This window comes from Nicotiana tabacum, chromosome 6 (assembly GCF_000715075.1).
Source record: "Nicotiana tabacum cultivar K326 chromosome 6, ASM71507v2, whole genome shotgun sequence".
In the NCBI taxonomy this organism is placed as follows: Eukaryota; Viridiplantae; Streptophyta; class Magnoliopsida; order Solanales; family Solanaceae; genus Nicotiana; species Nicotiana tabacum.
The window spans coordinates 65,030,493-65,042,983 of NC_134085.1; the positions used below are offsets into that span (position 1 = coordinate 65,030,493).

Here is a 12,491-nt window from a genome sequence, read left to right on the forward strand (position 1 = left end):
ATGTTTTACTCATTTATGTAACTTTTTTTTAAGTAGTAGAAAAGTGTTTTTTGTCCAAAAAAATCATCAAAAGAGTTTCGGATCCATTTTAATGGGCTTGTTTGACACGAATTCAAATTGATCGAGCCAGTAAAATTTTGAATACCGTATACCTAAAGTAAAAGAATCAAAAATTTAAAAAGGGTATATCCTCTGTCACCCGAGGGGCACCTTTTTTTCTTGTACATATCTACACAAGTTTGGTTGGTTTTCAAGAATTTTGATGATCTTGAATAATGAAGATCAAGGTACTTAGTTTAAACATACCTTATAACAATGCCAATACTCAATTGGATAGCATAAGCGAATCCAAGATTTAAATTTTATGGGTTCAACTTTCAAAGTTTTTAGCATTGAACCAATTATAGTTTAAAGTTATGAGTTCATATCTACTATTTTTGCAATTTTAATGAATTTCATATATAAATTTACTATGTTCGCCCCCGTTGGATAGGATCATAGGAACAGCAGTCTTGTAAACTTACAAGAAACGTACAGTATTAAAACTAAATCAGTTATAACTGCAGGTCCTCTGATCTCTAGATTCACTTCATTTAAATAAAGGTATCACTGTGCTCTGCTTCATCTAACTCTAAAGATGAGTTAAAGAACTTAATGGGAACCAAGTTTATTCTTTTATTCAGCTCGAGAGTAGAAACGATCATCTTACAATGGTCTGCACAAAATCTTTACAAATAAACATTTTTGAACATAACCCACAGAAAATCAAAGTAATGACATGACACGTATCTTCATTCCAATCTCTGCAGATCTTGCATCACGATAGGGCCTCCGAGTCTCTGAGGAGAGGATGAGGCTGGTGATGGAGACGAGGATGGGGATGTCTCTCGAAGAGGCCTTGCCGTTCCAATAAATGAAGTTCTCCTAGCACCTTGATGTGCAAATAGCATCCGAAATGTCCATTGGAGGACGTTTGGTGCGAAGACCCTATAGAGAAGGAAAATATCGTACCAGCCTGGGTATTTCACATATGGATCTCCACGACATGCCCCCGCTACAATCAACTTTGCAAATTCCTCCACTGAACTTCCGGATGCACGAACCTTAAATCCAAAGTCATATACAAACATTGTAATGTGATGGAAATATCATCTTACCAGAATTACCAAAAAGGGTACTGATATATTAAAATAAACTAAAATAAAAGGGTACTGATATATTAAAATAAACTAAAATTGAAATCATCATAAATGACAAGGAAACTATATACTGTTAATATACATAGGAGTGTCCATTTTCGAATGTAATATATTCCAGAATTTAGGAACCGGAAAAAATCCCTATGTAATTAGCAGTTTTCTTGTAGCATACACTCTTAATCTGCAAAGAACTAACTCCCAAATATAAAATGGACAGTCCAAATGTAGATCATTCCAACAACCTTGTATCAACTACCAGTTATAGAAATTAAAACTAGTGAGGCGTTTAAGTTTATAATTTCTCCATAATCCATAATATCCTAAGTCACCGACCCCCACCACTAGTGGAAGGGTGACTCCATAATATCCTAAGTCACCCTGGGTGAGGTGCAGGGTAACAGCTGTTTTGAAATGCAAGTGCTGTTTATGCCTGAAAACATTTATGACCAGAAGCGGAGCTAACATTTCAACCTTATGGGTTCTTGATTTTAGAATGGCGACTACAACTTGTTAATGACTGGGTTCTACATTTAATATTTGTATGTATTTAATGAACTTCTTAATACAAAATACACGTTCAAAAAAAAAGCTACTGGGTTCGGCCAAACCCGTAGCTTGGCTTCTGCCACGCGCCCCTTGTCTATGATCTGTATTCTTTCCAGCTTGGAAAAGAAAAGCATGTGAACTTAACACATTGAAACAGGTAGAGACCGTGAATTCTGCTGCTTAAAGCATGGGTGTTTTATGCATAAAAAAGTTCAGACATGTCCTTTTTTTCTGCTTTGAAAAGGAAAGCATGGAAGTTTGCAAATAGTAGCAGTGTGTTGGAGCAGACAGAAAATTTCATTTCTACAAGAGAAGAAAATCTTACTTCCCTTTCTTCCTTCCACTGCATATCCGCACCTTCATCCATCATGAGTTTTCCCCTTGTTATTTCAGTCCCAATCCATCCGTGTGTCGCTATTGTGATCCCGACATCATCCTTCACCTCTAACTTTAGGGTCTCATAAAAGTTTATAACTGCGGCTTTAGCTGCCTATTCAAAACAAAAAGGAAATAAAGTAAGAAACTTAAAAGAAGCATACCATCAAAATGTGGAAAAAAATAAAGTTAATTTTTTGGAATAATATAGAATTCTCTAGAATGTCCTAGTTTAGTATCCTTGATATTTATCTAGTGGACATATCTAGATGTTCTAGAATGTTGTGGGAAGATATGACATATCTAGATATTCTAGAGTGTTGTTAGAAGATAAGGTTGCTAGAATTTTCTTTGTACATTATCTAGATTCATATCTAGAATCATCCATAGGCTAGTATAAATAGGGGGTATCTTGTTCATTTGTAAGCAAGCCAAAAATCAAGAAAGTCTTCTTTCCAAAACAAGTTCTCCTATCTAAAATCTATGTTCTCTTTTCAAGCTTCCTCTTCTTTAGTTGAATCCTCCAATCTTAGTTAACGATCTTGGGCTAGCAGAATGTCTCCAAATAATATTCTCCTTCTGCTATTCTTTACATGGTATCAGAGCCATAAGTCGGCTTCTGGATTTCAAGGTCGGGTTAGTGGTTGATTCAACTGGTTTCTCTAAATGGATTTGGGTGGTCGTGCTAATGGACTGGGGATTGAGTTATTGAACCAGTCCAACTTAAAGGTATGGAAGACTTGTATGAAGTCATACCTTGTTGGTGAGGATTTGTGGGAAGTTGTTAATGGGAGTAACACAAGTCCTCCTGTTGACGCATCGGAAAATAGCAATGCACGGAAGAAGTGGAAGCAGATTAATGCTAAGGCGGAGTTTATCCTAAAGAGGTCCATTTCTCCTAATTTATTTGATCATATTATAAGGTGTAAATCAGCTCATGAAATATGGAGGACCTTCGATCGGCTGTTCAACAAGAAGGATGAAACTCAACTACAGATTTTGGAGAATGAGTTAGCTAACACCACTCAAGGTAATCTCTCGATCGCCGAGTATTTTTTGAAGGTTAAAAATCTGTGTTCTGAAATATCTCTATTGAATCCGGACGAGGCTATCTCTGAAGCACGAATAAGAAGAATTATTATTCGTGGCTTAAAGCCAGAATATATTCCTTTTGTTACATCGATTCAAGGATGGGTTCAACAACCATCTTTGGAAGAATTTGAGAATTTGCTATCGTCACAAGAGCTATTAGCCAAACAGATGGCTGGTGTATCTATCAAAGAAGGGGAAGGAAATGCTCTTGTCGCCGATAAGAGGAAATTTAAGGGGAAATCAAGAGATAGCATGCACTTTCAATCCTCAAGTGGTTCGAGCTCGCCAGGAAAGAAGGGGGAGTCTTCCAGTAACGGTAAAAAACCTTTAAAATGTTACCGTTGTGGCAAAATCGGGCACATAAAAAGATACTGTCGAGCCAAAAAGGGCAATATAGCTCAAATCAAGAAAGTTGCTGAAGAAGAAGAAAAAGAAGAAGACTGGGGAAAGTGCTTCACAGCGGATACTCGAGCAATAAATGCCATGGCTTCCATAAACTTTGAAAGAGACTGGATCGTGGATTCAGGATGTGGGCACCATCTCACTGGAGATCAATCCAAATTCTCCACCTTTCGCGAATACAACGGACATGATGTCATTATTATAGTAGATAATACAGTCCATAATGTGGAGAAGGAAGGCACTGTTGTGATCAACGAGAAGCAAAAAGACACTATCACCCTCAACAGTGTTTTTCACGTTCCAGGTATGAAGAAAAATCTATTTTCAGTTGCAAATGCTGTAGATGCTGGAAACTATTTGCTATTTGGCCCACGTGATGTGAAGTTCCTCCGAAATATCAAGGTACTCAAGGCAGATATCGTTCACTCAGGTAAGAGAGTTAACGATTTATATGTCTTATCTGCCTCTAATTCATATATTGAGAAGATGAGTAGCAATGATAATACACATATTTGGCATGCTAGACTTGGACATCTAAGCATGGATAAATTAAAAGCCATGGTAAAGTTGAATCTAGTAAAAGGTTTGCCTAACTTAAGAAATTTTGATGGAGGAGAGGTTTGTGAAGGATGTCAATATGGAAAGGCACATCGTCTTCCATTTGAAGATCCTTGTCAAGGTGCAATTCCCCACTAGAACTTATTCACAGTGACTTGATGGGCCAACGAGAACTCCTTCAGTTTCAGGCTACTCTTATATGCTAATTTTCATTGATGATTTTACTAGATTATCTTGGGTTTATTTTGTGAAGCACAAGTCAGAAGTTTTCAGTAAGTTTGTGGAGTTCAAAGAAACAGTTGAAGGTGAACTCAATTCCAGAATAAGGCGGCTGCGAACTGATAATGGCGGTGAGTTTACATAAGATGAGTTTCTTTCCTTTTGTCGCCAGCATGGCATTAAAAGAGAGCTGACATGCACTGATACGCCACAACAAAATGGAGTGGTTGAAAGGAAGATCCGACACTTAACTGAGACATGTAAGAGTTGGCTTCATGTCAAGAATTTACCTAGAGCCTTGTGGGCTGAAGGTATGAAATGTGCAGCGTACGTGATCAACAGGATGCCGCTTTCTCCAAATAATATGAAGTATCCCTATGAATTAATGTTTGGAGAAAAGCCTAGCATGAAACACCTCAGGGTTTTTGGCTCTATTTGTTATGTTCACATTCCGGATTCTCAAAGGAGCAAGTTAGATGCCAAGGCAAGTAAGTGCATCTTTGTCGGATATGATGAAAGGAAAAAGGGATGGAAGTTCATGGATCCTAAAACTCATCTCTTTGTTGTCTCAAGGGATGTCATATTCGACGAGGTGTCTTTGTATTATGGAGCTGCATTGGATGGAGCGAGTTCAAAAACCTTAAATAATGGAGATTCAAGCTTGCCCATTGCAGGTGCTTCTCTAGATAATACAACTGCCAAGGAGTTAAGTGAAAGGGGGAGTCCTAGACCTCAACAACATGAAACTCAACAAGAAAATGATTTAAGTGGTTCGGGAAGGCCAAAAAAAACTATTATCAAGCCAGCTCGCTTTAGAGATGAAAATTTTGTCAGTACATATTCCTGTTTCTTTGCAGGACCAATTGATGATGAAGAACCTTCCTCATTCGAAGAAGCTAAAGGAGTCAAAGAATGGGATCTTGCTATGGATGAAATGGAGGCTCTGATGAAAAATCAAACTTGGAGCCTTGTACCAAAGCCGAAGGATGTACAACCCATTTCTTGTAAATGGGTTTACAAAATCAAAAGAAGAGCCGATGGCAGCATAGATAGATATAAAGCAGGGCTAGTTGCTCGGGGATTTTCTCAAAAGTATGGTGAAGATTATGAAGAAACCTTCAGTCCGGTGGCTAAGATGATCTCTGTCCAAGTTGTGCTAGCCTTGGCAGCCTCTCATAATTGGAAGTTATGGCAACTTGACGTGAAGAATGCTTTCTTATATGGAGAGCTTGACAAAGATATTTATATGGAGCAACCACCCGGGTATGTCTCTAACTTACATCCTAATCATGTCTGCAAACTTAAGAAGGCCCTTTGTGGCCTCAAGCAAGCTCCACGAGCATGGTATAGAAAAATTGCTCAGTATCTACATTTCTGTGGCTATGATGCATCACAATCAGATTCTAGCTTATTTGTTAAAAAATAAGGAGACTTGCATATGGTTGTTCTTTTGTACGTGGATGATATGATAATAACAGGAAACAATGAAGATGAAGTTGCTAGGCTTCAAGATGAGCTTTCCATAAGATTTGACATCAAGAAGTTGGGGGAACTACACCATTTTCTTGGCTTAGAGGTGACAAACATGAACAAAGGGATCTTTGTCACTCAAGAAGGATATGCCAAGAAACTTGTTGACAGGTTTGGATTGAAGCAAAGCAAAATATGTTCTACTCCTCTTGAGATAAGCACAAGGTTAAGACGGGACGAAGGCTCACTTCTTGCAGATCCCAAGCCTTTTCGAGCTCTTGTTGGAAGTCTCCTGTATTTGACTATTACAAGGCCGGACATTGTGTTCTCGGTGGGATATGTCAGCAGATTTATGCAAAGGCCAAGAAAGCCTCACTTAGAAGCTTTGGTGTTAGCTGGTTATACGGATGCTGATTTTGGTGGTGATTTGGATGACCGAAGATCAACATCGGGCTATATTTTCCTCTGTGGTGGAACAAGTGTTTCTTGGTGTAGCAAAAAGCAAGACTCAGTTTCCTTGTCAACCACGGAGGCAGAGTATAAAGCAGCTGCTCTCACTGCTCAAGAATGTGTATGGCTACAAAGACTTGTTGAAGACTTGCATCTACCTATATCAAAGTCAACTGTGATCTATGGATAATCAAAGTGCCATCAAGCTTGCAAACAATCCGTTATTCCATGCAAGAACTAAACACATTGAGGTGGAACATCACTTTGTTCGGGAAAAGGTTCTTGATGGAACTAACAATACTTTGGAAAAGAGAAGTCAGGAGAATATCGCTGATATCTTCACCAAGTCACTTGCTAAAGCTTCGTTCGAGTTCTTCCGTGACAAGCTTGGAGTAGTTTCCAAAAAATCACTTTAAGGGGGAGTGTGAAAAAAATAAAGTTAATTTTTTGGAATAATATAGAATTCTCTAGAATGTCCTAGTTTAGTATCCTTGATATTTATCTAGTGGACATATCTAAATGTTCTAGAATGTTGTATCTAGTGGACATATCTAGATATTCTAGAGTGTTGTTAGAAGATAAGGTTGCTAGAATCTTCTTTGTACATTATCTAGAATCACATCTAGAATCATCCATAGGCTAGTATAAATAGGGGGTATCTTGTTCATTTGTAAGCAAGCCAAAAATCAAGAAAGCCTTCTTTCCAAAACAAGTTCTCCTATCTAAAATCTATCTTCTCTTTTCAAGCTTCCTCTTCTTTAGTTGAATCCTCCAATCTTAGTTAACGATCTTGGGCTAGCAGAAGATCTCCAAATAATATTCTTCTTCTGCTATTCTTTACACAAAATGCTTTCTTTGCTAAGGTGAATTATGAACACCGACTCTGTGGCCAAAGGGGCTACGGAGGAGTCTCAAGAATGTTGAAAATGCAGCTTTAAAGCTCTGTATATGAAGTTGAATTCTTACTGAATATAAGCTCATTCTTGGCAAGGGTAACCAGTTCTCCACTGACGCATTCACAATGACTCGGCCTCTGGTTTGCCGCAGGTAAGGAAGAGCTACGTAGGTAGGATACACATTTCCCCAGAAATTGATATCCTAAAAAGAAGGAAAAACTTCACACTTCAAAATTATAGTTGAATTCGGAGTTAATAGCAACATTTGAATGCGGTTTCATACAAATGAAAGAGAATTTCTAACATTAGTAACTGTGAATGATAAAAAAATTAGATACGCCAAATACCATCAAAATGGGGAACACATTTGTATCCGTGGCTTCTTCCAAGTAGAAAGTATGTCCCAAGCTTACTGTGTTCACAAGATGATCCACTGCAAATAATGGAACAACAACTAAATATCAGCTAACCTTTTCATGAGAACGCGCTATTCTATATGATTAAAACATGTCATATACAATATAACACTGTTTCTGTTCTCCCCAAGGACAATTGAAAAAATTTCTAACTCAAAGCAGATACAAAAGTATTCACTATTATAGAAACTGAAAACTTGAACATTTGAAACCACTATTAAAAAAAATGTTAGTAGTCAACAAAATCAGAGTCCATCTGTAGATAATATCTGCTTCTGATTATTTCTGCTTGAAGGAATGAAATGAAATAACCCCTAAATAGCATTTCTTTTAAGTTGACCAAGCCAACATAATTACCTAGTGATAATGCACAATGGAATAGAGACATAAAGAAACTCTGTCTGGATCAAGGATAGTTACAGGGAAAGGGGGTTCCATTGTCAAAAATTTCTTTGTTCATATCACTTAAGCGTCGGCATATGTACCTTGAGACCCCTACTCCATTCAAATCTTGTAATACATCAGAGATCAGCTTGCGCTAGGGAACCTCATCTAATAACATTATTAACAAAACAAGACAAATATATTACTTGGACTTACCGCGCCCATAAAAGTTTACAGTCTCAGTGATGAATCTCCTACAATCATCTTCTTTGACAACATCTGCAGCCGTTATCAGGACATTTTTTGCACCTAGTTGCCTAGCTTTCTCTCGGATTCCCCAGAGTCTATTTTCTCTCCTTGCAACCAAGACAAGATTTGTTCTCCTCTTTGCGTATTCATATGCAATTTGCTAACATCACAGAGCACAAGATCAAGAATCTAGTACTTTTTAAATATCGTTCATGCACCAAAAAAGCAATTCACAAAAGATTACCGAGAAGAAAAGTGTAAAATAGCTCTGCTTGCAGCTATAACAACCCGAGTAATGAACTACTTACATAAAAATAATTGTATCAACCTAGGTATCTTTTAGGTGAAGGACCAGTTTATCCTAAATGTCAGATTTTAAAGAAATACTCTTTCTTCTCGCATAAAAAGGACAAGGGCTTTAGCAAAAGCATTCAAACACAACCTATATGCAAACTGCAATATCGTCAAAGAAATCCTATTTCCAGTCAAGTGGCTTTCACCTTCTCTGGCGCGCCCTAGCCGAGCGATCTTTTACATAAGCCAATTTGAAGTTATTCTATAGACTAGGCGACAAGGTAAAAGTCATTGGGATAAGGTGGTTCAAGAGGTTTTTGTCCATAACTGTAAATGTGATTAGCTAAGGTTTTTTAACCAAAATTTTGTCTTTGTAATTATTGCAATGTGCATTAGACATATATAACCTACAAATAAGGTTTGTTTATGTCAGAGAAGTGAACTCTAAAATGACATTGGCTCTACAGTTTCTACTTTCTAGTAGTGTTAGATAGCATGCAGTTGTTTAAGTTGTTGAAGAAAGCATAGATGAGTCTGACTAGTTAAAGAAAAACGAAAAAGAAAGTGCTATCTCGATCTCGATCTGATCCCAAATGGAATATTAACATGTTCCTGCTTGAAAGATCACATATATAGAGTATCAGAATTCTGATCAGAAGGGGCCGGGGTTGAAGTTTTGAGTTACCTCGCCAATACCAGAAGAAGCACCAGTGATAATAACAACTTTATCCTCCATATCATCACCAAAGAAAGTGTTGTAAAGCCATTCACATGTGTTGATGAAAGTCAAAGCTGGCCATGCACATGCCAACATCACCAAACTTGCTGGTGGTACCACAAAATTCAGCACTGAATTCACCAATTCCATTAATTCCTTTTATAATCACCTCTTTTCCAATTAATTCCTTCAATTCACAAAAACTGAAGAAATATGAGAGGAGGAAAAGAGGGTTGATTTTTAGTGCAGTTTGGGGGTGGGTTATGGATAGGTCAAGATTTTTAGTAGTGTAGGAATTAGATAAACACTAAAGCTGATAGTGCATGCAAATGAGAGAGGGTATTGAACACGTGGTATGAGGTGCTGAGAGAGTTTGTGACGAATGGAGGACTTGTTTTTTCGGAACTACTTGCATGCCCATATCAGTTACTAATTTTCTTCCCTTGGAGTTTTTTTTTTTTTTGTATTTACTAGTCGCTGGATACGTATTTCATTCTAACAAATACAAATATTTCCTCGGTAATAATTCTTTATATATCTTTTTACCATACTATATTGTTTTATTTATACTATTAAAATTGTTTGGATGATAAAATTCAATGCAACAAAGTATTATTCGAACAACTTACAACTCTAATATGTACCAAAGATTCAACTTGACAATTTTATTAATTTTTAATATTTCAACGATGATACACATATTACATTTCAATATGAGTAACATCATCAATTACGGTTGCAATTGCTTCACAAAAATTCAATCAATTTGTTATGATATTCAGTAGATCTTTGTCATTTTATTTTATACATCTGCAAATGATAGAAACTAGGAGTCCACCAAACAGTATAGAGAATCAGGTTCTCTATCAGTTTCCACAATATGCAGCAGTAAGTAAAGAACACATAATATTTACGAGCAAAACTCTCCTTTCACGAGATTAAAAACCACGCCTTATCCTAGTAGAGTTTTAACTTCACTAACTGAGCAAACATCAGATAATTACAACCTATTGCAATCTAGAAATTAAATTCTTAATCCCTCACCTCTTACAATAACTCTATTATTATAAGCCCTTTGTAATACCTCTATTACAAAGTTACACACTTTACTAACTCTAGTCAAACAACAAAAAGCAATAACTATTGTAGAGTTGACTTGCACGACTGTCACACCTCCTTTTTACCTACACCCGCAAGGGCATAAGGGAGTTTTTCCAATTAAAGGACAATCGAAACGGGATTTATTATTAAAGATTTAGAGTCGCCACTTGGGAGATTTATGGTGTCCCAAATCACCGGTTGAATCCCGAATCGAGGAAAAGATTGACTATGTATTACCGTCCGCGAACCAGAAATCTGAGTAAGGAATTCTGTTAACCCGGGAGAAGGTGTTAGGCATTCCCGAGTTCCGTGGTTCTAGCACGGTCGCTCAACTATTATATTTGGCTTAAATTATCCAATTTTAACAATTATGAACCTATGTGCAAATTTTAACCTTAACGCTTTTATTCATTTTTAAAGAAAATTGCAACGTCATTAAAACAAGTCTTGAACCACGTCACATAAATGTCCCCGTGGTTTTTGGACATACTTTAACATCGTTGGGATGTGGATTTGGGTCACATAAATGCGCACCCGAGTTTAGGGAGGTAATGTTATTAAAATACGCGCCTAAAGAGACTAACGCGTTATTATTTTGGGGAAGGCCGTGAAATTCGTTAAATGGCCCGTCCCGAAATCTAAGTATTTTAATATATACAATTATCGAGGGCCCTGCAATTTATGTGTTTTGTTTAGCGAGGCTCATCCCGTTTTATTATTTTAAAGTGCAAACCTAGAGCAATCTATAGTTTTCTACTTAATTTGTCTCTAAAATAAAAGAAAGACCCTAATTAATTTGTTACTGGACTGATGCAAACTAAGTAATATTTTTGCACCAACATCCGACCATTGGGCTCCGATGTGAGCCCAACAGAGGGAATTTAAAACCAGATATACACCATAAAATCGGCCAAAACAGACCTTGGCCCAGGCCTAATGAGAAAGGAGCCAAAACTGGCCTGGGCCATGCATCAATTATCCCGAGGCCCAAACGTTTAGGGACTAGCCTGTTAAGCCCTGTCTTTTACACTAAATGGAATTTCAATTTAATTAAGAACACAAATATGATGAATCTACTACTAAAATTAACTAGCCAGCAAAATAAATTCAATGCAACATTAAACATGAGTTGGAAAGCAACTGATTTCAGATTTCATGACCCACGTAAACTGCCTATGATCACAATTTCAAACATGGTGCATACTAGTTCAAATTTCAAATTCCCTACTATGACTCATTTTTATTAAATTGCTGACTCATGAACTTTGATTAAACACTAATGTGACCACATATGAGAATTGAAACTCGAGAATTAAGGATTTTGGACGAAAATTGATTGCCTAAATTAACCTTACGAATTACATATCTCATATCTACTTTTAACTTTCTGATTTCGAACCCACACACAACCACTCAAACTCAGAATTATAGATTAACTCACATCATCACTACTAAATATAAAGCTCCCATAATCAGAAGAAGTATCACACTACTTTAACAGTCTATAGCCTAATTAATCACAGCTTGAAAATACCATTTATACAGATCTAGGAAAACCGGAAATTAACTAAACTAATAGAAACTATTCCGTTAGTCCAGCATGGAATTATTACAACGAATACTCAACTAAACTCATATGCATTTCTAAATATCTAACACACACTTAACGGTTCAAATGCACAAACTTATAATTAACAGTCAATCAGTACGGTTATTACAGTATAATGAAAGCAGTAAATCAACAATAGGCCTCCACTTCAACAACAATAGGCCTCCACTTCATTCATTTTCAACTGGATATTTACATACATCGAGTTTCAGGACATGTACCTGGTATGTAGAACAGAAAAATGGGGTAAACAATCAGCAACAACAAACAGCAAAATATAGCAGCAGAAAGCCCAACACAGTAGCTTCAACACCTCAATCCAGAAATCCCAGCAACACGGAGAAAACCAGTAAAAATAGAAGAAAAATAGCCCAGAAATCTCTCTTTGTTTTCTCTTTCTAGCTTTGAACTCTCTCTAGTGTTCTTCCGCTCTCAATATTTTAGAAAATTTGGTTCTATCTTTTTTACTCTCTCCAAAATGAATTCTGCCCCTATATATCAAGTGTATCCAGA

At 36.9% G+C, this 12,491-nt stretch overlaps 1 protein-coding gene across 2 annotated transcripts; it reads right to left on the reverse strand.

Annotated features, from left to right (window-relative positions):
- Positions 1–657: 657 nt before the first annotated feature.
- On the reverse strand, positions 658–9,544 carry LOC107774779 (11-beta-hydroxysteroid dehydrogenase B-like). Of its 2 annotated transcripts, XM_016594422.2 has the most exons (6): positions 9,236–9,544; positions 8,224–8,416; positions 7,555–7,640; positions 7,278–7,409; positions 2,071–2,235; positions 658–1,103 (listed from the first exon to the last, which is right to left on the reverse strand). In XM_016594422.2, the coding sequence occupies exons 1-6, from the start codon at positions 9,416–9,418 to the stop codon at positions 792–794; spliced, it is 1,071 nt and encodes a 356-aa protein (XP_016449908.1). In that variant the 5' UTR covers positions 9,419–9,544; the 3' UTR covers positions 658–791. The 2 variants fall into 2 exon arrangements, with proteins under 2 accessions (XP_016449908.1, XP_016449909.1); XM_016594423.2 differs by lacking the exon at positions 7,278–7,409.
- Positions 9,545–12,491: the final 2,947 nt, after the last annotated feature.